The 26,282-nt window shown below is 37.6% G+C and overlaps 1 protein-coding gene across 2 annotated transcripts in view; it reads left to right on the top strand.

Annotated features, from left to right (window-relative positions):
• The window catches only part of SECISBP2L (SECIS binding protein 2 like), a 28,088-nt gene extending 3,598 nt beyond the window's left edge, over nt 1-24,490 (top strand). Inside the window, exons 2-18 of one of the 2 annotated variants that reach the window (XM_053988800.1) lie at nt 5,707-5,885; nt 6,447-6,771; nt 6,886-7,024; nt 7,412-7,641; nt 7,730-7,754; nt 8,529-8,644; nt 10,437-10,568; nt 11,095-11,178; nt 12,005-12,172; nt 12,314-12,455; nt 14,034-14,203; nt 15,298-15,430; nt 16,419-16,581; nt 17,285-17,505; nt 18,140-18,294; nt 18,770-18,989; nt 19,954-24,490. In XM_053988800.1, coding sequence (XP_053844775.1) covers nt 5,707-5,885; nt 6,447-6,771; nt 6,886-7,024; nt 7,412-7,641; nt 7,730-7,754; nt 8,529-8,644; nt 10,437-10,568; nt 11,095-11,178; nt 12,005-12,172; nt 12,314-12,455; nt 14,034-14,203; nt 15,298-15,430; nt 16,419-16,581; nt 17,285-17,505; nt 18,140-18,294; nt 18,770-18,989; nt 19,954-20,627 — 3,276 coding nt within the window. In that variant the 3' untranslated portion in view covers nt 20,628-24,490. The remainder of the gene's footprint in view (nt 1-5,706; nt 5,886-6,446; nt 6,772-6,885; nt 7,025-7,411; nt 7,642-7,729; nt 7,755-8,528; nt 8,645-10,436; nt 10,569-11,094; nt 11,179-12,004; nt 12,173-12,313; nt 12,456-14,033; nt 14,204-15,297; nt 15,431-16,418; nt 16,582-17,284; nt 17,506-18,139; nt 18,295-18,769; nt 18,990-19,953) is intronic. The other variant, XM_053988801.1, reaches the window with a different exon arrangement.
• The last annotated feature ends 1,792 nt before the right edge of the window (nt 24,491-26,282 follow it).

Genomic DNA, 26,282 nt, shown 5'->3' with positions numbered 1-26,282 from the left:
AAATGACTATGTTAAATGTAAATAGGGAAGATTACATTTTGTGCTTCGTTAAATGGCCTGCTGCTGGTGTTTCCAGTTGGACTGCATATTTACCATTCCCGAGGTATCTGCCACTTAGAAGCAACTAATTATAGAAACAATGACTTCCATATTTGTAAAGTTTATCTTAAAATAGATGAACTGTGACTTGCCTTACTACTAACATGGCATTTAAATGATGAAATCCAGAATTCAGAAACAGGTTTGTTTTTCTTTAAAAAAAATCCTCAAAAGTTTGAGCTATGTTTTTATTTTAGTTTGGGATGAAACTTCTTGTTTCCAGACTTTGAGACAGTAAAACAGCTGATTTTATTATAGCCCTCTGAGATGTGGCATCTGTGTCTATTTTCTCACCCTGTAAATGGTGAGATTGATATCTAAGCTCTCTCCTCTGAGAGCAGGATGACAGAGATCCTATTTAAGGGAAAATGCTGAATGATATTAGGCTACAATGAACAAAAACTTTTCTAAGATTAAATGTACAGTGCTATAACTATAGGACAAAGTTTACCAGTCTGTTCCTGCTTGTGTCATCTTCTGTCTTTGCAGCTGTTGATGACTACAGTAGCTTTTATATAGGAAACAAAGGAGCTCTTCAGTATATGTGCTGTCTTGAAAGACTTGTAATTGTTGGACTGAAATATGTAATGAGCTACTGCAAAACGTTTTGTAAATTGAAACTAGGGGTATCTACAAAAGACGCTTCTGTCTAAATCTTGGTTTCTTTTGAAGGGGTGTGTATCCATTAATAGGCAGCTGATTGAAAATCTGATGTTTCAGCATGACTTAAATTTATATTTAGAATTGAGTTTGGTTATCAAAGGTTGATTTCAATAAAGCTTTGTTTGGTTTTGTGATGTGAAAGGTTGAGCAAACATGAAAAAGTTTAAGTCAAAAATAAGTTTGGTGGTGCAGTAGTTTCAGTGTTTGCTTTTAGATGGCGTGATCAAACCACATACTATTTTGTATTAAGGCCTGATCTTGCATTTACTGATGGCAGTGGCAAAGCACTAATTTGTTTTAGAGGATGCAGACTAGAATAAATCTCAATACTGTGAGAGCAGTTAAAGCATAAGCTTGTATCACAAGTGCTCTGTAAGGATTAGGGGAAGTGTAGCAGCCTTCTCCCATATCTTTTTGTGTTTGACAAATCTTTCTTGTCTGTGGTTACAAACCAGTGGCATGATCAGTCCTGTCTGTGCTGTTCGTGTGCACTTGGCACTCCACTTGTACTGTGTGGGTGAAATCTCTGAGGAATTGTGTTCACATACATTTGCATGCACTTTCTTTTATTCATTTTCCTGTTTGCTTCTGAAACAAAAAGGAGCTTGTCTTGTGTTCTGGAGTTTACTTCATCTGTTATTGGTTGCATTATCCACTGAGTCTTAAGCATGTCAGTATTTAAAAAACCAAACCCGCCACCAAACTGCTTCTTTGGCATTGTTGTTTCTGTAGCTCACCAAAGGAGCCTTTCCTGTTAGAAGAAATTACAAGTTTCAGTAGGAGATACCTTCTGTTTGTCCAGTGCAGTGAGAAATTAGCATCACCTTTACTTGATACTAAATTGATCAATAAGGTTTTTTTTTTGTTTCAGTTTTTCTCCTTACACTATGAAGGAAGAAGGCCATTTATCAAAAAGAGGAGGTACTTTGCTGTCTGTCTTCACCAACATTTCCTCCTAGCTGAGAAATCTATGGTCCTAAAAAGATCTACTAAGATAACTTTGGACAAATTACTTAGCGTTGCTTTTTTGTTTCCCTCACTTGTCCAATGAAACCACTGGCCATCTGTGAAATGTGCTGAGATGTCTGGAGAATCACCCTGGAGAGTTAATTCTATTGATGTTTTGGTTTGGTTAGCAGTCTGACCTGACTTAGTACATTTGTTTCCCCTTTCTGCTTTAAGTTTGGTAAGTTTACTGCCCTCATCTGAAGACACAGCCTGTGTAACACAGAACTCTTGAAATATTTTTGAAAGACTGGTAAAATGTTCTAAGGAAGCAATATGTTGAAGTTAATTTAGTTTAGTTGGTAATACCCTTGAGCTGCCTTTTGTTTTCTACCCCAAAGCGAAAATGGGGCCATGTTGTCTAGTGAAATGTTTAAGTTATGTGAGAATTGGATGTATTATGCTTGCAGAATGATTTTGAAACACCTGTACTGAGGTTTCTAAGTTTTCAATTGCTATTTCGATGAATTGGCATATATATGTGTGTGTGCATTACAGAAATAAATGCAGAATCTGAAAACAGAGGTTTGCCCTAAATCCTTTGCCAAAACAAGTTTCTTGAAAGGATTAAAAAACCCAACTGCCATAAACCAACCAAACCTGTAGGTGCAGACTAAACTGCGCAAGAGAAGTGTTTAAGGTATAATGCATGTAAGAGGTATGTGAAATACAGTTTTGATTCCTTTAAATAGCAGACACTCCCCAAGTTCTGTAAGCAAGAAAAGGATTTAACTTTCAAATGCACCCATATGTGTTCATGATTACGAGATCTACTGTGTTTTATTTTACCATTACAGGTAAGCTAAACTTGTTTTGAGCTGTACAGAAAATGATAATTAAATATATCAGGTAATTGCTCTGTCATAGCAATAGTAATCATAACCTGTATAAGGGACTGGACAACAGGAAAGGAAGAATTAAAGTCATCTTTCTAGTCTGGGCATCTCTGAATTGTTTGAACCTGATAAAACCAAGCAGAATAATGTGAATTATTTTCCTAAAATCATGAAATCGCATGAGAGTGTTGAGTCCTGTGGAAGTTTTTAATAAATTTAAAACAAACAAACAAAAACCCCAACATACCCTTTTTGTTGGACAGATTTAAATAAGTCAAATTTTATCCAATCCACCTTGGATGTAAAAGTAAGGTAGGGATTATATTTGAGAATTGACAAGAAACATTTTGCTATGGCAGCCTTGCAGATGGGAATCACTCGCTTCCTGCTTGGATCAGTTACGGCTCTGTTTCTAATATCTGATGTGAAAGACTGTTCTCTCATAATCCTAATAATGAGTGATGATATAGCACAATATCACAAAAATCATTGTCATGAGACCATTCTGCAAGAGACTTGTCAATAAAGAATATTTTTTTTATTTTCATGTAAATCTCCCAAATAAGGGCAAGAGCAGACAGCCACATAGGAGGGATCCGTAAAACGGGAAATCTGGTCCCAATGTGAATGACAAATAGAATGCTTTGACTATTTTCTGAGCCAGTACTAGTTTATTTTTAGTATCTTGGCTGAAGTTCACTTGGCATGTTGGTAGGATAGTGACCAGCAGGTTAGGAATAGTTGTTTGACAGTTTTCAGTGTTTCCTTAGGAATACCACATTTATAAAACACTCATCCTAGTTTTACTCCTGCGTGTTCCGTGGATGAAGCGCCCTTGGTGTGTTCCTTTAACGTTCTGACTGCTCAATGGGTTAGAGCAGGGTGCTGCTGATGCTGAACTTGTGGGTTCAATCCCCATATGGACCACTCATTAAAGAGCTGGGCTCAGTGACCCTTGTGGGTCTCTTCCAATTCAGAATAATCTCTGATCTAGTTCTCTAGGCCAGACCATCAGTGAATCTATTCTTAAGCAAGTATTTTTGCCTCACAGTCTTGAAATAGCATAGAAAAAGCCCTCTTAGCTTTCAGGGAGGGATTTCAGTATTGGTGTTTCTGGTACTTATTATGTGTTCACTGTACATAAACAGTTTTTAAAAAAAAATTATGAGAAGTTTTTCTCTTGTGTTGAGGAGAATGCCTTGGAGCTTTGCAGAGGGGTAGGTGAGTCACAAGGCAGCTGAGGGATGTGCCCGAGGCCAGAGAGGAAGTTCTGAGTAGAGCTGGGTTTGATTTGTGTTGCACAAGTTCGGTGCTGCTGCTGCAGCTGCCCCACAACTTTTCCTCTGAATGGAACTTCAGGAATTAGAAGAGTTACTGTAGAAGCAAAGAATGTTCACCCTCATGATAAAGAAATGCATTTAATTGATATGAAGGTAATTGTTCTGCTGTAATGCAGACCTTGTTGTACAGCAGGAGTGATACTTCTGTGTCTGTGCTTACAGCATCAGACTGCCCTGCATTGGAACAGACCTTAAAAATTGTTTGGTTCCATACCCCTGCAATGGGCAGGGACACCTTCCATGACACCATTGCTCAAAGCCCCAACCAAGCTGGTCTTGAACAGTTCTAGGGATGGGACATCCTTTCATATATTATATTCCATCCATCTATCTATCTATCTATATATATCCATATTATAGCCATAAGCATTTTCATAATGGTCCCTAAAAAAACACTATCCTGCCAAGAATGGTGTGTCTTGTCAGTTTGAAAGACATACTTTTTTCATTGGGACAACTGTATTTTCAAAAAAACTTTTGAACTTGCCCTTCCCACCTCTTCCACTCCCATGCTGTTAAACCAACATGGGATCTTATTTAAGTAGAAGTTCTGGGGACTTGAGATTCAGATATTGGGTGGGAAGGCTGTCTCAGGATGGACTGTGGATGTGACACAGAGCAAAGCCATGGAGTGAGAAGTATGTAGTAGATGTGGGGCTACTTGCTGTGGTACTTCCAGAGCTCCCATTTAACTGTTTCAGCTCACGTGGATATTCTGGAGGTAGTAACGAGGATAGAAGACTGTCCTCAGTAAACATTTAGGATTTCATTTTTCTACTATAAGAGCATATACTGGTTATGTGTTACCTTTGAGATTATTTTGTAGGCCTATGGAAGGAAAAACGTCTGGAGTCCTTGTCTACTTTAGAATAAATCTGCTTAGTATTTGATACTCCATGAGGTAGTAATCTGAGACACATACAATTAGGCTGAAATATTTGTACAAAAAGAAGATTTTCATCTGAATGTAAGTTATAGTGGAATATAGAATTTAAGGGTTCTTTGGTTCTGCAGTTGTCTTATTTAATGCAGCATTTTTCGTTGTTTGGTGTAAGATGCAGCTATGTTGTGCAAAACCAAAAATGTGAGCAAAACCATCTTAAACTAAGGATACCTTCAGGATTGAGGGAGATATTTTTCTTTGAAAGCACAGTTTAAAACTTATTTCTAAGCCTTCTTCATAACCACATTTAATCATAATCTTAACACTTTAAAATATGTTCAAGTTGAGCAGATAGAATATGTTGGGGGAGGGTTCTTCCGTGGTGCATCATCTCTTAGCAGTTAAACTATGGTTTAGTGCAGAAAAGTCTTTTTTATAATTGCCTAGAAACATGGTCAGTTTTGTAGAGCAGGCCAGGCATTACTACGTCTTCCATATGTTGGTTTCACTTCTGAAAGCCTACACAACTGTGCTCCACATACAGTGCTAATTTGGTTTCATTCTGTGCTCCAACTCATATATCCTCTGCAAGATCTGGGCTTCAGTCCCTTTTAAATTAATTAGTGTTTGCATTGCAGTTGTAAAGGTTAACACAAATGCTAAATGTTGGTGATCTGTATTACACCCTGCATTGATTGGAAGGATGCAATAAGCACTTGCCAACTGTTTTCCACTTCTCTTGGTTTACTGCAGAAATCCTGTAGCCTTGTCATCCATTTGCCTGCTGTTCATGGTACTTTGCGTACAACTTTATGAATCTAAATTTTCCCAAGCAATTTATGATTGTAATTAATGAAGACATTCTTTCTTTTCTCTTAAGAATGTCAAGCTGTCAGCTGAAGTAGAACCATTTATTCCTCAGAAGAAGGGTCCAGAAACACTAATGATCCCAATGGCGCTTCCTAATGACAGTGGAGGAATTAATGGCATGGAACCAACTCCAATCCCTAGCTACCTGATCACTTGCTATCCATTTGTACAGGAAAATCAATCCAACAGGTAATAATAATATCATTTTCATGGAAGATGATCTATTTTTAAATGGGTTTAAACTTGTAGTCTTGAGAGGAGTCAATGATTGTGGGCTGTGTATTAAGGTTTTTGTTCATATTTAACCCTTCATGTATGAGGAGGAAGTTTCTCTGTCTTCAGTCTTTTACTTATTTTGTTCCCTTTGCTTTTCTTCTATCATATTCTGTGTTGCCTTTTTTTTTTCCCTGGCTATGAAGGTCTGGTACAAATCCTTCCCAAAGTCACCTGCTGTGCTCTTGGATCGTTTAGGGCAGTCAGGAGGATTTTAATCTGAATCTCTGAATGAAGCAAAGCTTTGGGTGTCCAGCTTGGGTCCTGCCATGGTGAAACACGGCATGGTGCCGTGTAGCTGATTCAGTATTGCATGTAGCTGTATCCGGTTTTCTTCACATAACTAGTGAAGAATATGTTGAGTTCTTCTTATAATAGAGCTGTTATTTCTGAAGGGGTGATCAAGACCTGAGTTTTCTTTGAGAGGTGGAAGACTTACTGAGCAGTTTTCTTTCCTTTTGTGTTTTTTTTTTATAGACAGTTTCCATTATATAACAATGACATCAGATGGCAACAACCCAGCCCAAATCCTGCAGGACCATACCTTGCTTATCCTATAATATCTGCACAGCCACCTGTTTCTACAGAATATACTTACTATCAGCTGATGCCAGCACCATGTGCTCAGGTCATGGGTTTCTATCATCCTTTCCCTACACCCTATCCTGCACCCTTTCAAACAGCAAATGCTGTAAGTACAGTTACTACAGAATGCACTGAGCGTCCCAGCCCATCAGGCCAGGTCTTTCCATTGTCCACTCAGCGGAGCAGAAGCAGTAACAGGGGACCAGTCATTCAAAAAGTAAGTCTGCTTTTAAATAAGTTAAGTAGAACTGTATAAAGAAAATATCTTTACACAGGAAGCACATATCTCATTTTTATCAACTTTTTTTGTGTGTGGGGCAATCTCTGAAAGCAGCAACAGCAGCTACAGATGCACATAAAAAGTAAACGTCCTCCAGTGAAAAATGTCGCCACTCAGAAGGAGACCAGTTCATCAGGTCCTGAGAACAGATCAAAGATTGTTTTGTTGGTTGATGCATCACAGCAAACAGGTAATTTGTTTTTTAAGTTCTGGGTGTATGAAATAACTAGAACTACATGTCAGTTGTCATCTTTTCTAAAAGAGGGTGGACCTGATTTAGAGCAGCTTTTAAGAGAAGTCTTTGCAGCTCAAAAGGATAATGAAGAAAAGGCGCTGATGGTTGCAGATACCTTCTCAGTATGTCACCTTATAATGTTGCAGTGACATGGTACTCCAGCAGAGACTTTGCCAACTCTTGAAAGAGTTTGTTATCAATAACAGTTGGACCTAGACATAATTTAAATTCAGTGCTGGTTTAATGCAAAGACTGGCTTTTTATATTTGTTTTGATGATGTGTAGCTTTTTCATGTCTCTTATCAATTCCTGCACAAGTAATTTTATTTTTGTTTCTTGAAGACTTTCCTTCAGATATAGCCAATAAGTCACTTTCTGAGAGCACCTCCACGATGCTTTGGAAATCCAAAGGCAGGCGCAGGAGAACCTCTCACCCTGCTGCAGAGTCCTCCAGTGAACAGGGCGCAAGTGAGGCAGACATTGACAGTGACAGTGGCTATTGCAGTCCTAAGCATGGCAATAACCAGGCTGCAGCTATGGCTTCAAGAAGTACAGATTCATGTGCAATGAATGTATGTAAACATAACTGAGCAACTTAACTATATTTGTAGCCTACAGACCAATGAAAATTACTAAATTTTTTTTTTTTTTCCTTTTCAGGTTGTAGAACCATCAATAAATACAAGTAAGCATTGCCTTGACTGGTGAGCTGTTTAAATAATTTGGCTGGGTCACATTTGTATTTTTGCTTTACATACCTCTTCATCTACTTCAGCATGCTGCTCTAACTGATCAGATACTTCAGAGGATCTGTCTTTACTGTGATTTCCAGCCACCTCCACTAAGACGCCTGTTACTTGCTGAATGAGCAAGTATATAGCTATCACTACTAATAAATAACAGCTGCCTATCTTTAATGGGTTAAAAAAAATGGGTTTAATGGGTTAAAAAAAAAAAAGCTAGAGACTCCAGTGGAAGCATTTGCACAAAGCTGTGCTGTTTAGTTTGCCCTCAGGCTTCCTTACCCTTTAGGGATGCAGTTCATACCTGGGAAGTAGCAGAGCCAGGGAGTTCTCATTCTCTATTTCAGAAGCACTGATACTTTTTAGAAGCTTTACATGTACCATGGACAAATAGCTTGTTTAGTCTGGTAATAGTAGGTAGTGGCAGGGACTGCTATTTATGACTGAACAGAAATTGGTCTGGTTGTGAACATGAGATTTCTCACTACTTTCTCACTACTTTGTGGTGATCAATTTCTGGCAGCTTGAATGTTCCATAAAGGTAACTGCCAACATCTGAGAATAGCTACGGAAGTAAGTGTGGTCACAGGAGAATTAGACTTTCTCCAGGAGCTTTATTTGTATCACGATGGTGTTCCTGGCTCTGGTGCATATGAGTCATTATGATATGTGCTGGATACTAATTCCATTTTTCATAGATGGCAATTCTCTTTCAGCTGGTATAGGTTGGACTAATGTAAATTCCCAAGCAACTCAAAAAAAGCCTTGGATTGAAAAAACTCCAACCTTTTCTAGAGGTGGAAGACAAGCTGAGCAAAGAAATAATCCACAGGTATGCTGCCAGTGGTTCTCAATTGAAGTATTTGGGCCTTCTTATAATATGGGAAAATAAGGAATTTGGAGGGAATTATAAAATTAACATGCAAAAACTATTTAATGAAAACAGTATAGAAAGTGAACCTTAAAGTCTAGTTGCACATTTGCTCATTTGCACATTTCTAACTGGTATGTTTTGTGAGCTAGCTCTATATCATATATATATATATGTAATTTAATGTCCTTGACAGTTCTCTGCCTATAGCCTGTGCTTTATCTGTATCTACCTAGGAAGAACATTGCATATATAAAGTAACCTGTGAAATGACGATAGTGTGGGTGTAGAAAAGTTAGTTCAGTTTTTGACCCATTCACACTTCAGAAGAAAAAAAATCTCAAACTTTCTAAAGAAAGATTTGGATGTGGTAGTGAACTAGAATCCTGTGTTCTCACTCACGTTGTCTCCAAAACTTTCTTTTTAAAATTTACGTTGGCATACCATTTTTAAACATTTTTATTATGTCTTAATATCTTAAAATTCTTTTATGCTAAAGCTTGAATATCCTGTGAGACTTCTTTCAGTTGGGACAGGATTTCTGTTATTATGTGAGGAGAAAGGAGAAGGTGGCTTTCCTAATTTTGAGAGATTTTTTTGGGGCAGGTGATGCAGAGCAATACAAAGAAAGCTGAAACATTTGCCTTGTTTAAACATAGGTTTTGCTTGAACTCTGTTATTGCAGACAAAAAATCTGAGCTCCATGTGGGAGCCTTGGATAAACGTGCCTGTTGTACAAACATATGTGAGCCAGCTTGGCCTGTTTAGGTTTTTAGATGGAATTGTTAAATTGTTTTGAATCTTCCTGTTTGGTAACTGTGGGTTTATTATAGAAAGAAGCTTGTGGATGCTTGTATCTGGCAGTGTAGCAGTTCTGAATCTTTTTATAACTTGCTGTCAAATCAGAGTCTTTAGAAGCCACTATTGTTAGTTTATGGCATTGGGAGAGCAGGAAGAACTAGACTTTCTTTCTTTCATCCAGTCACAGTTTAGACTCTAAATCTGGCAGTTTTTTTAGATACTTAAAAACAAAGCTGGCACAAAAAGTTTTAAATTAGGTTGCCTCAGCCAAATTCACTGTACCTCAAGGAAGAATTGTTCTAGAAACTATTTTCTGTTGAAACTAAATTGGTATGAGATCTGTAGGAAATTTTCTTGAGAAATAGCTAAGTGTAAATGTGAAATTCAAGTCATACCCTGGTTTTTGCCAAACACTTACACATGGGTTTCCACCAACCTGTCACATAATAAACAGAAGAATGCTTATACCACTATGCTGCTGTCTCTGGCCTTTAGAGCATTGTGTGCATGGGCATTGTCATAAAAAATGTGTTGAAAAGGCAGTAACTGCATGCAGAATAATTATGTAGTGGGAGGAAGTTCTTTGGAGTGATCATGGTTACAGACAGTTCCTCAGGGTTCATGGCTGTTAGTCACAGCAGCTCCTGAGTTTCTTCATATTTGGCCAAAAGAAACCTTTTTAAGTTACAAACTTAAGGATTAATTATCTTTAGGGGGAGGAATAATCTGGTACTGTCTACAGAATTTTTGTACAGGCTTTAAAGAAAAAGCAACCCAAAAAATCCACCAGAAAGCCCCCACAAAAAAAATTCACAACACCAAAGCACAATTTACCCTCTAAAAAATGGTACCTAGTTGGTAATCAGCAGGGATGAGAAAGCTTAATGTGCATGCACGTACATAGCTTGAAAAATTGAAATTACAAAATGCCAATCACATTTGTGTTTCTCAGTCTGGTTTCAGATGCAGAGACCACAGCACATCTTCAGAAAGAATGCAGACTTTGCAGAAACGACATGAAAAACCTTTAGCTACAAGCCAGGCGAGCAGGGCAGAGCAGAGTCCTGAACCTCTGTATTTTGAGGTACTGTTGTATGAAAACTCTTCCCACATAGTAGCAGTGCCAGTTGTGTGTGGAATAAGTGATGTTCTCAATGGGAAGTTACAAAATATCTGGCTCCAAGAAGTGTAAATCAAGGTCACTAATTTACTAGATGATCCTTGCATCATGTACAGAAAGAGACTTGTATTTGGGTGTTGTGGAAAGTGCAGCAATTTAGAACACTGTGGTTGACAAATTAGACAAGCAGCCTTCAAGTAACTTTTTCTGTTCACTTACAAATAGAAACTGGTATGTTCGCTGGCTTATCCCCTCTAATTGTAACAGGATTTTTTATTTTGGTGTAAAATTTTTTTTCTTAAAAAAATTCTATTTGGATACAGAAATGCTTTCTTAATTTTTCATTATTTTCTGTTAGTGTCACAAGAGCCCTTCTATCTTATGTGGGACTTAGGGATTCAATCTGGTTTTTTACCTTAAGCAGTTTCAGTCAATGCTTCTCAGGTGATTTTGGTTCCATCCTTTTATTCTTAATTTCTGTATTGTTTAGGATGAAGATGAGTTTCCAGAGCTAAATAGTGACAATGGCAGCAGCAAAAGTAGTAGCATCCAGCAGAAGATTTCACCCAAAGTAGTAAGTAATTATTTTCTTTTGCAAAGCATTGTCTTTTGAGACTATTCAGTTTGTGTAATTTTTTAATGAATCTCTGCTACAAGACTTACATTGCAGTAATTGTGATGATATTGGGATATTTCTGTTACTGGCCTTGGATGCTAAAGAAATGCCAATTAAAAGAAGTGGTGCAGGAAACCCATCTTAAAAAAACCCCAAAACTTCAGGATTTTTCTTTTTAATGAGATTGAAAGATACATGTTGCAGACACTCAGTATCACAGACTGTCCCCAGGTTGGGGCTGCTGCATCATGATGCTTTCATGCACACATCTCTTAAAATTGTTAAATCTGCAAATATGTAGTAATGGTGTTAGTTTTTCAAAATAATTACAGTTTGTGTAGTTTCTTTAATTTCAAACTGCATCTGTTTTAAGGCTGTGGGAGCAGTTGTTGGAAAGGTACTTCTTTTAGTGTGTGATCTACTTAAATACATTGTTGCAGATCTATGCCTGTAGACTGCTTTATCTATTTGGCTGCTTTCCAGGAAAGTCAAGTGCTATGTGAAATCTTGGGGAGGGGGAAATTATTTTGGTAATAAGATTGGAAAACCTTCTGAAGACATCATTGGAGCTAAATAGAATAGCTTTCCCATACAAAAATTAAATATAAAGAAGTTTTATTAACTTGCTTATTAACTTTTGTCATTTAGCTGTAATTAATTAGGATGTCATACTGGTAATCAAAACCTTGGGTGATTTGATTTCTGAAATGCCCCATATTTGGTGGTCTGTAGAGAAATGTCTTTTAATTGTGGGGTTTTTTTTGCATTTTGTTTACAATTCTAGTTGGATGACTTACCAGAGAATTCTCCAATCAATATAGTCCAAACTCCAATTCCCATTACAACCTCTGTACCAAAGCGTGCAAAAAGTCAGAAGAAGAAGGCCTTGGCTGCAGCACTTGCAACAGCTCAAGAGTATTCAGAGATAAGCATGGAACAGAAAAAGCTTCAAGTGTGTAGCACCCTGCCCACCCCCAGCACTTGGTCAAGAGGACCTGTTGCTCCTCTTACTCTCTAATAGCAGTAATCCTTTGTAAAGAATGTTGCAGGTACCATTTCTTTGTATTTATTGTATGTGATGTTCCTGTTGTAGGAGGCTTTATCAAAAGCAGCTGGAAAGAAGAGCAAGACCCCTGTTCAGTTAGATTTGGGTGACATGTTAGCAGCTCTTGAAAAGCAGCAGCAAGCAATGAAAGCTCGTCAGATCACCAACACCAGGCCTCTCTCGTATACAGGTATTTCTGCTGTGCCTGACAATACCTAAATACATTTTGTGCCAACCTGAATGTGATTGATCTGAGCATCTTAAATGTTTTTCTTTCTGTCAGGTTTTAGCTTTTGAATATAAGTGTGATAAAAATCTGGAAAGATTATTTTTAATGTATTTCTCAATAAACTACCTGTGTTGTCGTCCTCTGAGCTGCAGGACGCAATGGTGAAAATCCATCTAGAACTGAGGCCAAATGTCTTTTAAAAAGACTTACTATTCAAAACTCAGTTTGTGTCCTGAGAGTAATTCAGTGATGAAATGAATATGTGAAAGGAACATCTCTACTAAAGATGTTCTAAAATTCTCTTTGAAAGAGGGGATACCTTTGACTGTGATATGGAGGGATATGTCACTAGGATATTCTTCCCATTTCTGCTGTTCATGGTCTCCTGACCCAAGGCTTACTCCAATTTGTTTCTTAAACTGTCCATTGTTTCTACCTTATGCTTTTACCATCCATAATGTCCAGTGGCAATAATTATAACCTTACTACATCCTGTGTGGAGAAACACGGTTTTTTTTGGATGGAGGTCAGTATTGGGTTTTTTTGTGCTCTAACTCAAAATTTTGTTAGCTTTCACAGCCTTCATATTACAAAGACTGAGCAGTCATTCCCTTCTTTCCTCTTCTGATTCTTAGATGTCTGTCAGGTCTCTGAAGAGTCCTAGTCTATTTAGTTATTTCATTCTGGAAGTATCTTTTCTGAGAATCCATATTTCTTTTTCTGTACCTTTATTTAGTTCTACTGTATCCTTTTAAAAATAAGATCAGACATACAGAGATTAGGTTATAGTTCCATTATAGGAATGGCTTAATTATGCTTTTTTGCTATGTCTGTATCAACACAACATTAAATTAGCTTTTTTAGTACTTGCTGCCAAATACAGAATTGACATTTTCGTAATTACTTATTATAAACCTGCCAACCTGATTCCTAAGCTCTTGTATGTAGCCTGGAGTCCAACATTATGCACATAGTTACCATTTTCTTTCTGGTGTGTTGGTTCCTTTACCTGCTTTGAGTTTCAGCAGTGTTCAAACATTAATTCAAGTTGGCAAGGTTATATCAAACAAAGCTCAGCAAAGCACTGTTGGCATTTCCATTGGAGACAGCACTTGTTTTATTCTTTCTGGCAAAAGATCCACTTAACTACATGTTGCACTCTCTCATCTGTTTTGTCCTGTCAACTATTCAAGTCTTTAACAACTGAAAATCAGTGTTTGTATAAATATTTGCAATTTATCGTACTATAATCATCTAACTAATAAAGCTACATGTAGTCATTTGAGAGAGACCCCATACTATTTATTAAAATAATTCCTGGAATCCACAGTTTCCTAAAACACGAGGCTAAGTTGAAGAAAGCTTAAAACCATCTGGAAGCAACAATGTCTGATGATGTAATTTTCCTGTCATTATGAACTGCTTTTTTTCCAAGGAAGGAAAATCTACTTAGAGAATTCATCAGTGGAAATTCTGAAAACAGTGCTGAAATAAAGCTGACGTGTCTTTTGATGAAACTAATATCTATCTTGTATTTAGTTGGCAGTGCTGCTCCTTTTCATACCAAAGAATCTGCCAGCAGAAAGTCCATAACAAAGGGACAGCCCTCTATGGGTTGCCTTAATCCTTTGGATTCGACTGCCCCAAAAGTGAAAAGAGGAAAAGAGAGAGAGATTGCAAAACTGAAACGCCCTACAGCACTTAAAAAGGTAAACGTGCCAGCCTTGGAGTGTTTTGACCCACACTCATACTTGAAAAATAGTATTTAAAAAACCCTGTTACTTTCTCAGTTGAGGTCTGGTTGCCATGAACAAAGGGCAAGGGAATTAGGAGCTTCTCTCTCCAGTTCTGCTAAACTGATGCCTTATCCTTTGGATCTAGACACGTAACGTAACTTTTATATCTGCATAATCTGTTGAAGTTAATAAAAATCTATCTCAATACAGATTGCAAGGGTGTTTTCTTTTTTTAACTGCAGGCACTAGGACACATGGAAAAGCTTCCATAGTTTTTTCATGTGGCTGATTCCTAGTCTGTAGTGCAATTTAGTATGCTAAGCTTAGTTTTTCTTACTCCTTTTTGTAGAGATGGCTAAAGAAGCAAACCCACAATTTTTGAGTAAGCTTAGAAAGAATTGCTTGTATATATCTATATTCATGCAGTCATAAATTAGGTATGTGCAGAAGGAATAGAATATATATATGGAGATCAGAAGGTAAAATATAAAAAAGTGAGCCCTAAAAATGCAGGCCTTTTTCTGACTTGCCTGTGATCTGAGTTAGAGGAATTCACTTGTTCAGAAAAGTTTCCTAAACTCTTTTGTTGTCAAGGCTTTTATGTTGTTGCTATTAAAAATGATAGTAAAACCAATATATCCATGGCTACTTACCTTTGCACTTTCTTTTATTGAAAGGGTTGTCTTTATTGAGGTGCTTCATAAAGATGACTAATATGCCTGCATAAGGTATTCTTTTACAGGCATGGGGATGAGGAATGGTTAATAAGTGAATGTTATGTATCAGAAAGGAAGCTGTGAAATTACTTGTTTGTAATGTTTGTAATGTTGAAAGTAGTATTTTTGTAGAAGTGTGTGAGTATTGAGTATACCATCTATAAAATGCTGCAGTGAAATACTCTTTGTGATCAAAGAGGAAACAAATTATTTCCAGGGTTTCTATCCTGGCATGAGTAGGAAGGTTCAAAATAGCTCACTTAACTTTGTGTTATGTTCAGTGAAATGCATGTTTTTCTTTACAGGTATATCTAATTTTCAGATGCTGACAGCTGTTGGTTTTGTTTCTAGATTATTTTGAAAGAGAGAGAAGAGAAGAAAGGCCGTTTGTCAGCTGACCACAGCCTTCTGGGTTCTGATGAACAGAAAGAGGCTCATTTAAACTTAACTGCTGACCAGTCTCAGGAGCTGGCCTCTCAGGAAGGTTGGTATCTGTCTCTAGATGCCCATCACTCCCCCTCAGCTATACTAATCTGCTTATTTTCATATTTTTTCTCTTCTTATGCCACACAATTTATAGATGTTATCTTTTAGCTTTTTTTGACTTCATGAAATATTAGCAATTGAAAGCCTCTTCTAAAATGCCTAGTCTGTCCCTCAGTTGTGGAAGGTTCAGTACACTGTGGGTTCTCAGTACATGATCTCCATATAGCATTTTAATTATCATCTCAAGTGGATGTTCCCATCACATGTCAGAGTTGATAGTATTTTTGATAAGCAAGAAAAATGTGACTCTTGTCAACCATGCTATGTTGATCACAGTACTTTTTAATGATGAACATACTGAAAGTTTTCCAGATATAGAAGTTGCAAACTGCAAATAGGGTTTTCCAGTTTGTTGAACGTGTCAGTCAGCAATGTCAGGATTGTCAATTTGCAGCAGCAGCCCTGAGCAACTGAGAAATTCCAGAGAACTTTCAATGTCTTCAACATGTTTGGGGCAGTGGGAATGGGGGAAGGAGGTGTCTGTCAGGATTCTGCGTGTACTGCTTCATAACTTTTTCTTCTGATTGACCTGTCTGTAGAGTGGGAAAATCCTAGACATTCTAGGAATAAGTTAGATGAGTATTTTATATATATATAAATAGGAAGGAATTACTGGAAGGAGTAATAACATTTAAACACATGTTTTCTTCTGTTTTACTAATTTTCCAAAGTATGCTCAAGAGATGTTTTCATGAATATTCAAATATTGCTTATTTATCCAGTCCATGCTGAGTGGTGGGTGTGTGTACAGCTTGTTTTCTCCCCTTTCCCCTCCCCCTCCAGAAGGGGAGGGAAGAATAATGCTTAGTGTTTTCAAAATGGAATTTGGACAAAGTTAAGTGAGTGATAACACAAGAAGTGTGGTTCTGTTTCTTTCACAGAAAAAATGTATTTGTATTTTGTAATGTTTAAAAATTGCCTTTCAGAAACTGGTCTGAGTATGCCTAGTGATACTTCACTTTCTCCAGCAAGTCAGAATTCTCCGTACTGCATGACCCCAGTGTCACAGGGTTCACCTGCTAGTTCTGGAATAGGCAGTCCAATGGCATCTTCTGCAATAACCAAAATTCACAGCAAGAGATTCAGAGAGTAAGAGTTTTGCTCTATTAATATAAATTCAAGTTTTGCACTTCAGTCACCCTTGTGTTTCAAGTGTGGGTAGATTTAGTAGACTTAAGAGCTTAATGAACATAAGCTTCCCTTTCAGAAATAGAAGGTTCTGCAAGTATTTTCTTTTTTTTCCCTTAAATGGATCGCTTGTGTTTGCACACAAATGTGTGTACATATGAACAAACACTCGAGACTTTCTTTCATTGCCACAGCAAATAAGCAAGGTGGGAGTATTCTCTGAAAAATATTTTTTGAAAGAAGGCTATGTATGTTTTGGATGGGAAAGGAAGGAATACTTAAGAATGCTTAAAATACTGTAATAGCTCCACTTAATGTGTTTTGGCTTTTTTATTAATGTATCTTTGTAATGTACTAAATTAAGTAGAAGAAAATTGCTTGAGGCACTTATTGCAGTATTTGTTTGTGTTTTTAATATTATTGTTGATTGGCTTCTTGAATTAAGGGTATTACTACAAATAAAAATGTTTTATGGCTGTGTTTTTAACTTACAGTTTGCAGTCTGATTTCTAAATCCTTTTAATGACTGTAGTAAAAGTTAAATAACTGTTCTGAGGAAGTGAAATTATTTTCATTTGCAAAAAAGGCTGGGTGAAACATTGGTTATGCTAATGTTTGTGAAGTAGCAATGCTGACACTTGTCAATGTTGTTTTGAATTGACAGGTACTGTAACCAAGTTCTAAGTAAAGAAATAGATGAGTGCGTGACTCTGCTATTGCAAGAGCTCGTCAGCTTCCAGGAACGGATTTACCAAAAGGATCCCACGAGAGCTAAAGCAAGGAGAAGACTCGTTATGGGGTTACGTGAGGTTACGAAGCACATGAAACTAAACAAGATCAAGTGTGTAATCATATCCCCCAACTGTGAAAAAATTCAGTCAAAAGGTATAAGTGATAAAAACAAGTGGTGCTTGGCTCTTTGCAGTTTTCTTGTGCTGATTAAATGTGTTAATTAGCAAGGTTAGAAGCATTTGTTATAATGCATGATGTAACATCCCAGACTCCAGCTAGGTAATTGCTATCCTACATTTATTCTTTTTGCTCCATTCTGGAAGAAACTCGTTCATGAGGGTGAAAAGCTTAAAGAAAAATAGATATTGTAGAATTGAAATTTACTCTGGATGCTATTTAATTCTGTGTTCAATACACTTTGCAGAGAATCCTGAGCTTAGGAAGATTCCTTAAGAGGAAGGTGAATTGTTAGTTAGCCAACCAAAGCATTTTACCACAACCAGAGGTATAAACAGAGGCTTCCTGAGATAGGAGAATAGCTTAAGAAAAGACCTGTGAAACTCTGGTTTGTGTGCAGGACTAATAGAGAACACAGAATATCACCTTCATCTGTACTCATTCACTACCCTTCAAATGTATTGTGTGTTATCCTCTGGGACATAGGAGCTGCTGATGTGTGTATTGAAGTTTTACTGGCTAATTGCAATTAAAGTGGATTAGAGAGTTGTATCATGCCATATGATGACTTCAAGTGACTAGATATCTATTTAAAATTGCTTTCTTCAAGGTGGACTAGATGAGGCTCTATATAATGTAATAGCCATGGCACGGGAACAAGAAATTCCGTTTGTCTTTGCTCTTGGCCGCAAGGCTCTTGGCCGCTGCGTGAACAAGCTGGTTCCTGTTAGTGTTGTGGGTATCTTCAACTACTCAGGTGCTGAGGTGAGTAATTCCAATCACATAAGTGGCTGGAGTAAACAATTACGTAGTAAAGAATTGATTTGGCATTGGAGCACACCTAATGCACCTTTGATAATAGTCCTGATCTCATCTATATTATGGTGTCTTTTCTTTGAAATTCAGTTTTATGGTACTGAGAGACTGTGCTAAAACACTTCTGGTTGCAACATCTCATTGTAGATTTTAAACAGACTTAAACAGCAATCTGAAATTCTCTGGAAGGCTTAAGAATGTAAGAAAAATAGTATCCTAAAGTATGTCCATCTCCTCAAAGGTGCATAAACCTGGAGTGGTGTTTTTATTATTTAATACAGAGAAGAACTAATTCTTAGTTGAAGTTGAGGTATTTGGTGCTAATCTTGAGGCTCATATGTGATTTACCTTGGACTGAAAGGAGTAATGTAAAGTGAAAACTATTAGTAAGAATCACTGCTGATAAAACAACCTTTGTACATAGGATCTGTTTAATAAGCTGGTATCTCTAACTGAAGAGGCCAGGAAAGCCTACAGGGACATGGTGGCTGCAATGGAACAGGAACAGGCAGAAGAAGCCTTGAAGAATGTCAAGAAGACCCCACATCACATGGGTCATTCTCGTAACCCTTCTGCAGCAAGTGCTATCTCATTCTGTAGTGTTATTTCTGAACCCATATCTGAGGTCAATGAGAAAGAATATGGTAAGTAGCTTAAAGCTTACCTTTGTAAATAGAAGCTGGGGTTTTCCAAATGTTGTGAAATGTAGCTAAAGATGCAATCCTTCTTCCTAGTTTACAGTATTCTACAATATCCAGGAGTAAGAAAAGATCAGTTAGTCTTCAGTTAATTTCATAAGTAATTTTTTTTCTCTGAACTATATAGAAAATAATAATTTCTAATCCTCAGAAGTGTTATAGGTATCTAACATCAGTGGAGGTGGCTTTTCCAGTTTTATTGAACTGTTTTAAAACTGATAGCACAGAATTGATCATATGACTGAGGAAGAACTGATGACAGCAGGAACTAAAATATGAGGTCTCTGAGCATAGGACATTTTTAATGTAGCTTATATTTTTAAACTTGAGATGGCAGAGAGTGATTCTACTGTGAGCAAAGGTGAGTTTACTTACCCAGTTGCTTAAGCCCAGATGAAAAGGAATATAAAAGGGAGACTACTTGTTAGAAGTCAAAAGCCTTTTTTTTTTTTTTTTTTTTTTGGTCTGAGAGTCAATTAAAGAGAATGCTGTCTTTTTAGTGAATTTTTTTGTGGTATCTTAAATTCATTTCAGGAGTTAAATATTTTATAAGAAATCCTTAAATTAATGACTTAGGATGGTGGCAATTTTCTTCTTTAAATTTATACTTGAGAGTAACCTCTTTGACTACTCATAGTGTTACATTTGGTGTTTACACAAGAAACTAAGTGGCACTTTCAGCTTTATGATGTCTGCTTTAGGGTACTGTAAAAACCCAAAGTTATTCACAGCTCTTTGTTGTCTCTCCTCTTCCGTTCTTCCTCTTTTTAAAGTAGGAATTTTTCTAGAAAGCACAGAATAATATTAATATTATTAGCTCATGTTGCTATTTAGGCTGTTATTGCATGCTCAGGAGAAATATTTTTATATAGAAGGAATTAATGTTTCATACTTCTTTCAAAATTTGTAGAAACAAACTGGAGAAATATGGTGGAAACATCTGATGGATTAGAGACCTCTGAAAATGAGAGAGAATCTGTGTGCAAGGCTGCAGTACCAGAAAAAGCTGGTAATGGCCAAATGGAAAAAACCACTCTCAATAAACAACCACCTCTAGCTACAACTGGCACTACCTCAGCAACAAATCACGGAAAATCCACCACAGGTGACAAAGATGAGGTGAAACCAGATGACAATCTGGAATGGGCCTCGCAGCAGAGTACAGAAACAGGGTCCCTGGATGGCAGCTGCAGAGATCTTTTGAATTCCTCCATGACCAGTACCACCAGTACTCTTGTGCCAGGAATGCTGGAAGAGGAGGAGGAAGAGGAAGATGATGATGATGAGGATTATGCCCATGAACCAATTTCTGTAGAAGTTCAGCTTAATAGCAGAATTGAATCTTGGGTTTCAGAGACCCAGAGAACTATGGAGACGCTGCAGCTGGGGAAGACCCTTAGTGGTGCTGAAGAAGACAATGCTGAACAAAGTGAAGAAGAAGAAATGGAGACTTCAGAGCAGGCTGATCCCATCACTGATGGGGAGGAATGGACAAATGATAAACAAGCAAGTAACACTCAACATAAACCCACCATCTGCAGTTCTTTGAATAAAGAACACACAGATTCCATCTATATGCCGTAAAAATAAGCAGGAACTCAGGAACTTTTTAGAAACTGTATTAAAACTAACTGTTGTAAAGGTTGCAGCCATTATTCCATATGCTTCATCTCAACATTTTGCACTGTTAAACATTTAATACTTGTATTTAATTCACAACAATATTTTTGTAGCTGTCTGTTACTTTTTTGATTTAAAAACTATCTTAGCTCTTAATCAGTATTGATTTCCCAGATTAGAAACTGTGTGGAAAAGTTGTCAGTAAGCATTCATGTGATATTTTGTAAAAGGAAACATCTAACTGACCAATTTTAAGAAAAATTCTTTCAAGTTGTGAATCTTAAGCTTATTTTCAAACAGGTAACCTACACTAACACTGACAAATTACCAACAATTCATATTGGTGGTATGGTGTTATACTAGGCCTGTCAGTGTATTTGGCCAAGACCTTCTAATTATATCCAGAAATAAAAGGAAAATTTTGATTCTCTTTCATGAAAAGCTAGAAAAAGCCATTTGCAATCTTAATGAGAATGAACTAGTAGAAAATTGTGTGTGATTCTTATGCTAAGATAGATGCAGCTTCTTAGTTGATCTTGGTGAATGCATCATTAAAAAGCTGCTGATAGTTGAAATGGTTACAATAAGCTATAATAACTTTGATTCCAGAAAAACTTTAAACCAGAGGGATGTAATTAATGTTTTGCAGGTTTTCTTTACAAGGTAGAAATACTGCATTAAAAAAACAGGAAAGAAAACAAAAATTCTCTATTCTCTCTGCAGTTGCTGTCTGCCAAACCACACTAAGTGACTCATTAACCATAATCCCTATTCAGGGCTTTTAGTAAACTGATGACTTCCTCTCTCTTCTGTCACTTACCTCAGGAATGCTGTTTTGCATTTTGTATTCTGCATAACACTGCAAAAAGCAAAGATAATCCTTTAATAGCAAGTGTGAATGATGTGGTGGCTATCTCTGCATTCACCTGCATGCTGTGATCCTGGCCAGGATGTATCTTAAGAACTACTGCTGAAAACGTGACCTCTTTATTTCTTCTTGCAGTTGTACCAGCTTTAGGAGTTGACCTCTAGATAGAGAAGAAAGTAGTTATTCTGGGAAATGAGGAAGTGCCCTGTAGTTTGGGGAAGTATTTCAGTGGTGCAGAGGTAAAAGAAACAAAAATATGTCCTCCCTGAAACATACCTGTTGCTAGAGAATTGTTCAGTGTTCTCTTCTGAATACTGAAGTCAAATGCATTAACTGGTGATGAATTTGTTTCAGACTGAGGATGGAGTGTGTGTCTAAACCTTGCATGTCAGGAGTCTGTTTTCTGTCTTTGGTATTGGCAAGGGATATACTGAAACTGCCAGCAGCAGGAGCTTCACCACAGGGGTAGCCAAAGAGAAACTCGTGCGAATAACACTTTCATTGCAAACATGTTTCTTTTCATTTCACTTCGTTTTTCTTGATCACTTGTATCAAAATGCATGAAAAGCCTCTGGGTAGGCTGAAAACCACAGGAAACTGAAATTAGCTGAGTTGGGTGTTCAGTCCACACTTAGGAACATGGGACCAATGTTTATAGCAGTAGTGATGCTGGTGTTTTAAGTTGCACTGGGAAAATAAGACTCCAGGTTTAGAAGTCATCTAGCCCTGGGTTTTTGGATGCTAATGAGAATAATAGAAACTGTGTATTATGTAAATAATGCTTTGATAGCTATAGGCATAGCAAATCTATGTAGATAAGCAGTGTAGAGAGCTGCTATGACAACTGGCTGTTCTGTCACGTTCTTAGCTCCTTAGTGTAATCTTCCTAGGTGTTAGAACAGGCGTTTCATAGGAAAACAAGGACTAAGGAATGATGCCTCTTGAATGTTAAACCTTTTACTGTCTCTATGGCAGATTTCTACTGTCTGTATGTTTTAAGAGTTTTTGCTTTAGGACATGACAGGTGTTTGAACTGCTGACAGGCAAAACTTGCCCTTGGATGTGTAAGCACACCTTGGCACAGGTGAGATCAGTGCATACACTGAGGGCAAAACTTTGCCAGAACATCAAAAAACAAAGGTGTATGTAGTTTCTCCTTTAGCTTTTTCAGTGCCAGTGATTCAAATGACTTTTGATCTTGAAGTATTAACATCAGAGGCGCATCTTTTTATATGTCTTTCTGAACTTGGACTGTCATTTTAAAGTTTTCTGACATTTATATCAAAGAAGTCTTGTAATATTCAGCCCGCTATTTAACTGCAATTTTGCTACAAGTTTAATAGAGTTCTTGAAAGTGATACAGCACTTATAATTATCTCTCAGTTTGCCAGCAAATAAGGAACTAGTTTCTTTTTAAAATGTGGCAGATCACCCTTAGGGGAGCAAACTGAAACTGAATAAAGAAAACTGGGTTTAGTGCTTCCTTTTTGATAAGCTGGGAATAAGCAATAACTGTAAGAATGAAATTGCAATTGCTTTGGGAGTGATCCATTTGCATCGGAAATTAGGGAAGTTCCTTGCCACTTGAAGCACTTAAGGAGAGTATCTCATTGTGGTAATTTTGGTTCTATTATCGGCAGAATTTAAGAAGAAAGCATACAAATGTTCTACAATACCATGATTTTTTTAAAAAGTAGTTGAATTTCTATTTCAGTGTAAAAGTGTGCAGTTTATACAGGTTGTTACTGTCCCCATGAAAAGATGGTTCTGTAGTTATAGGTGTATAGATATTTTTGTTGTGAAAATAATTATTATTCGGGAAACAAATCTACTTTTCTTAAGGCATTGTTTATAGAAATGATTTCACCACTTACTTTATCTGGTAAAATCAAAAATAATGTATCTGTGGTAGGGGTAGGGATCTTTAAAACTGATAGAGGTGGCTATGTATACAACCTATTTATATTAATACTCTTAAGTATCTCTGTCAATAATAAAACATGGATTACAAATCTGTAAAAGGGAAAAATTCTGAAGAATTTCTGTCCTTAGTTGGACCAAGTAGCAATGTCTGATTAAGGCCAAGGCCCTGATCCTGCTCACACATACTTTGGAGTGTTAGTGCCACCGGCTTAAATTGGTGGCCTGTTTATCTGCTTAAGTTGTGTGCTGGCTGTTGTAGGATTGGAGCTAAACAGTGACAGAGAGTATTGACCTGTGTTTTAAAAATTCATTATAGAAAATGTTCAGTAATGCACTTGTTGGTGTTCTTCTGGTAAAGCTAAGAGGTGTCTTTATGGGTGGGTGGGAGCTTACACAATGTGGTTCTGTCCAGTTCTTTAACACAAGCTTAAATTTTAATAATGTTACTTTAAATATGTATGTAAAAAAGTATTATTGTTTGAAAAGCTGCTGTTGCTGAAACTGTCATTTAGTATTTCGTGTGAAGTTGTGCCAACTAATGAAACTGTTCAGTTGATTTCAGTGTCAGCCATTTAAAAATTAGACACGGCAATTTGTTAACAGAACAAAACCCAGCAGAAACAAGCCATAGAAACCAGGAATGGAGGGTTCACCCTGCCACACACAAGGAAACACAAGAATGTCTAACCCAAAACTTCTCACCAATGAATGGTAATGCTGAAAGTAGAAACCCAGTTGGCACAGCCCACGTTCTAAATATTCATCAATAGTTTGTATAACTTACTTTTTAAATAGATTCTAATAAGAAAAGCTGTTTAATCTTTAATGTCTTAAAATTTATAGTAATATTTAGGTTAAAGTAGTAGAAAAACCATTATAAAATACAATATGAAGGGGTTTGTTCCATTTCTTTTTTGCTGTATGAAGGATAACTGTTCTGTCTACCATACTTTTTGGAGTAATAACAGCTTTTTTGCACTATGTAAATACTAGTGGGGATTCTTCCATAACTAATAAAAATGATTGTAGAAATGTATGGCTTTATTACACTGCTGTGTTTGTTCATGACTCTTTGATGCTGAGTTGATTGGCAAGGGCTGCCCTGGCACCGCAGGTGCTGGGACAGGTCTGTGTCACACTGTGGCCACAGGGTGGAGGAGCTGTGTGGTGGCACCTGCAGCACTCGGGGTGACAGCCTGTGCAGGGACCTGAGCCCCTCAACCACAGCAGGGGAGTGGCTGAAAAAAGCAGGATTAGCAGAGGGCTTTTCACATGGGTCCCAGCCCTCTGTTGTCACCCACTAAGTCACTGACCAGAAAAATAATAGATAGAAGAACCCACCCCTTTCAGTCCCTGGGGCTGAAGCAGTTCCACAATATTGAGTTGGAAATAATGTTTTATGTAAGAGGAAATGAGCAAGGATAAGCACAGGTACCTCCAAAAGCTGAGATTTCTCTCATACTCTACTGGATGAGAATTTCAGTTGACCTGCCCTTATTGTTGGAGTGATGCATGAAGTCACCTTTGGAAAACAACATGAAGTTCTCTGTATGTTGTCCCTTCTTTAACTGTTCACACCTCCATGTCACTAACAGTGACCTGTAACAGTGTCATTAACTGGTTTTGCAGCTCCCACGTGTGGAAATATCTATAGCCATTCAAAAAGGATAAAGCTTTGTCCTGTAATTCTGAAGTTTCTGTTTATGTACATTAACTTCATGTTTCAGTTCTGCTATTGCAGTTGTCTTCTGGTAGAAGTGCTTCTGTTACAAACCTCACTTTGGAGGTTCTACGACTTGCAGTCAGAATTACTCCTTGTATCTGGGTTCAGTCTCCGTCTTTTCAACCTGATTTGGAAAGTACAAAAAAAAAAAAAGTGGGTGGCACAGTGTGACCTGTGCTATGGAAATGAGAAGAAAATTAGTTACCCTCATGCCTTTACAAACTGATTTTTTTTTTCTTCCTCTTCATTTCTTCACCATTTAAGAAACACTAACGTTGAGCAAATTTCCTTGCCTCTGGGAAGTTTTTAAGTGGTGCTTTGCACTTCTGCATATACCAAAAAAAAGCACCACAAGAAAATAATTGCTCCTGCTAAATTCCTTCAGGCAGCACTAGCCCTGCCTGCACTCCCACAGCAGCATGGGCTTTCCAATACCAGGTTTATAGGGATGGGGCTGGAATTTTCTGAATCTGTGTGTCTGCAATGTGTGGAAAGACCCCAGTCAGTCAAACTGCACTAAGCAAAAAGGACAACTCCTGGACTTGCTTTTAGATTTTTAGGATCATTGTGAATAAACACAGAGCTTTTATTAATTTATTGTGGCGTTTTGGTGTTTGTTGGGGTTTTTTTTTGTTTTGTTTTGTTTTTTTGTTTGTTTGTTTGTTTTTGGTTTTTTTTAAGCACTACTGGGCAAAACCAAACCAGCCCACAGGAGCTGATGCCAGCTGAGGCTCTTTACCTCAGGGGCTCTTTTATGAGTTAGCAGATGCAGGGGAAGCTAAGCTGGAATGCACTTCCTGGCCCCAGCTGCAGCCCCAGTGTGCTCTGAGCTGTTAAAGGAGTTTTCCATGGAGCCTGGGGAGCTCCCACAGGAGGCAGATGCACCATGAGAATGCCCAGATCTCTCCTGCAGTATTTTCCAGGGATACAGCCTTAGTGAGTAATGAGGAATTTAATCATCATGTAAGGCTGATAACAGACTTGTTCTTCTGCAGAGGGAAATGGGAGAGGGGGCATGGAATAAACTGCATGTCCCACAGTTACCTGTGTGGAGCTGTGTTTGTCTTTGGCTTCCCCTGGAGACTCTGGAGGATGCAGCAGCATC

The sequence above is a fragment of the Vidua macroura genome, chromosome 12 (assembly GCF_024509145.1).
Source record: "Vidua macroura isolate BioBank_ID:100142 chromosome 12, ASM2450914v1, whole genome shotgun sequence".
Taxonomy (NCBI): domain Eukaryota; kingdom Metazoa; phylum Chordata; class Aves; order Passeriformes; family Viduidae; genus Vidua; species Vidua macroura.
Note: the sequence above shows the minus strand (reverse complement) of the source record. Positions and strands in the feature narration are given on the sequence as shown.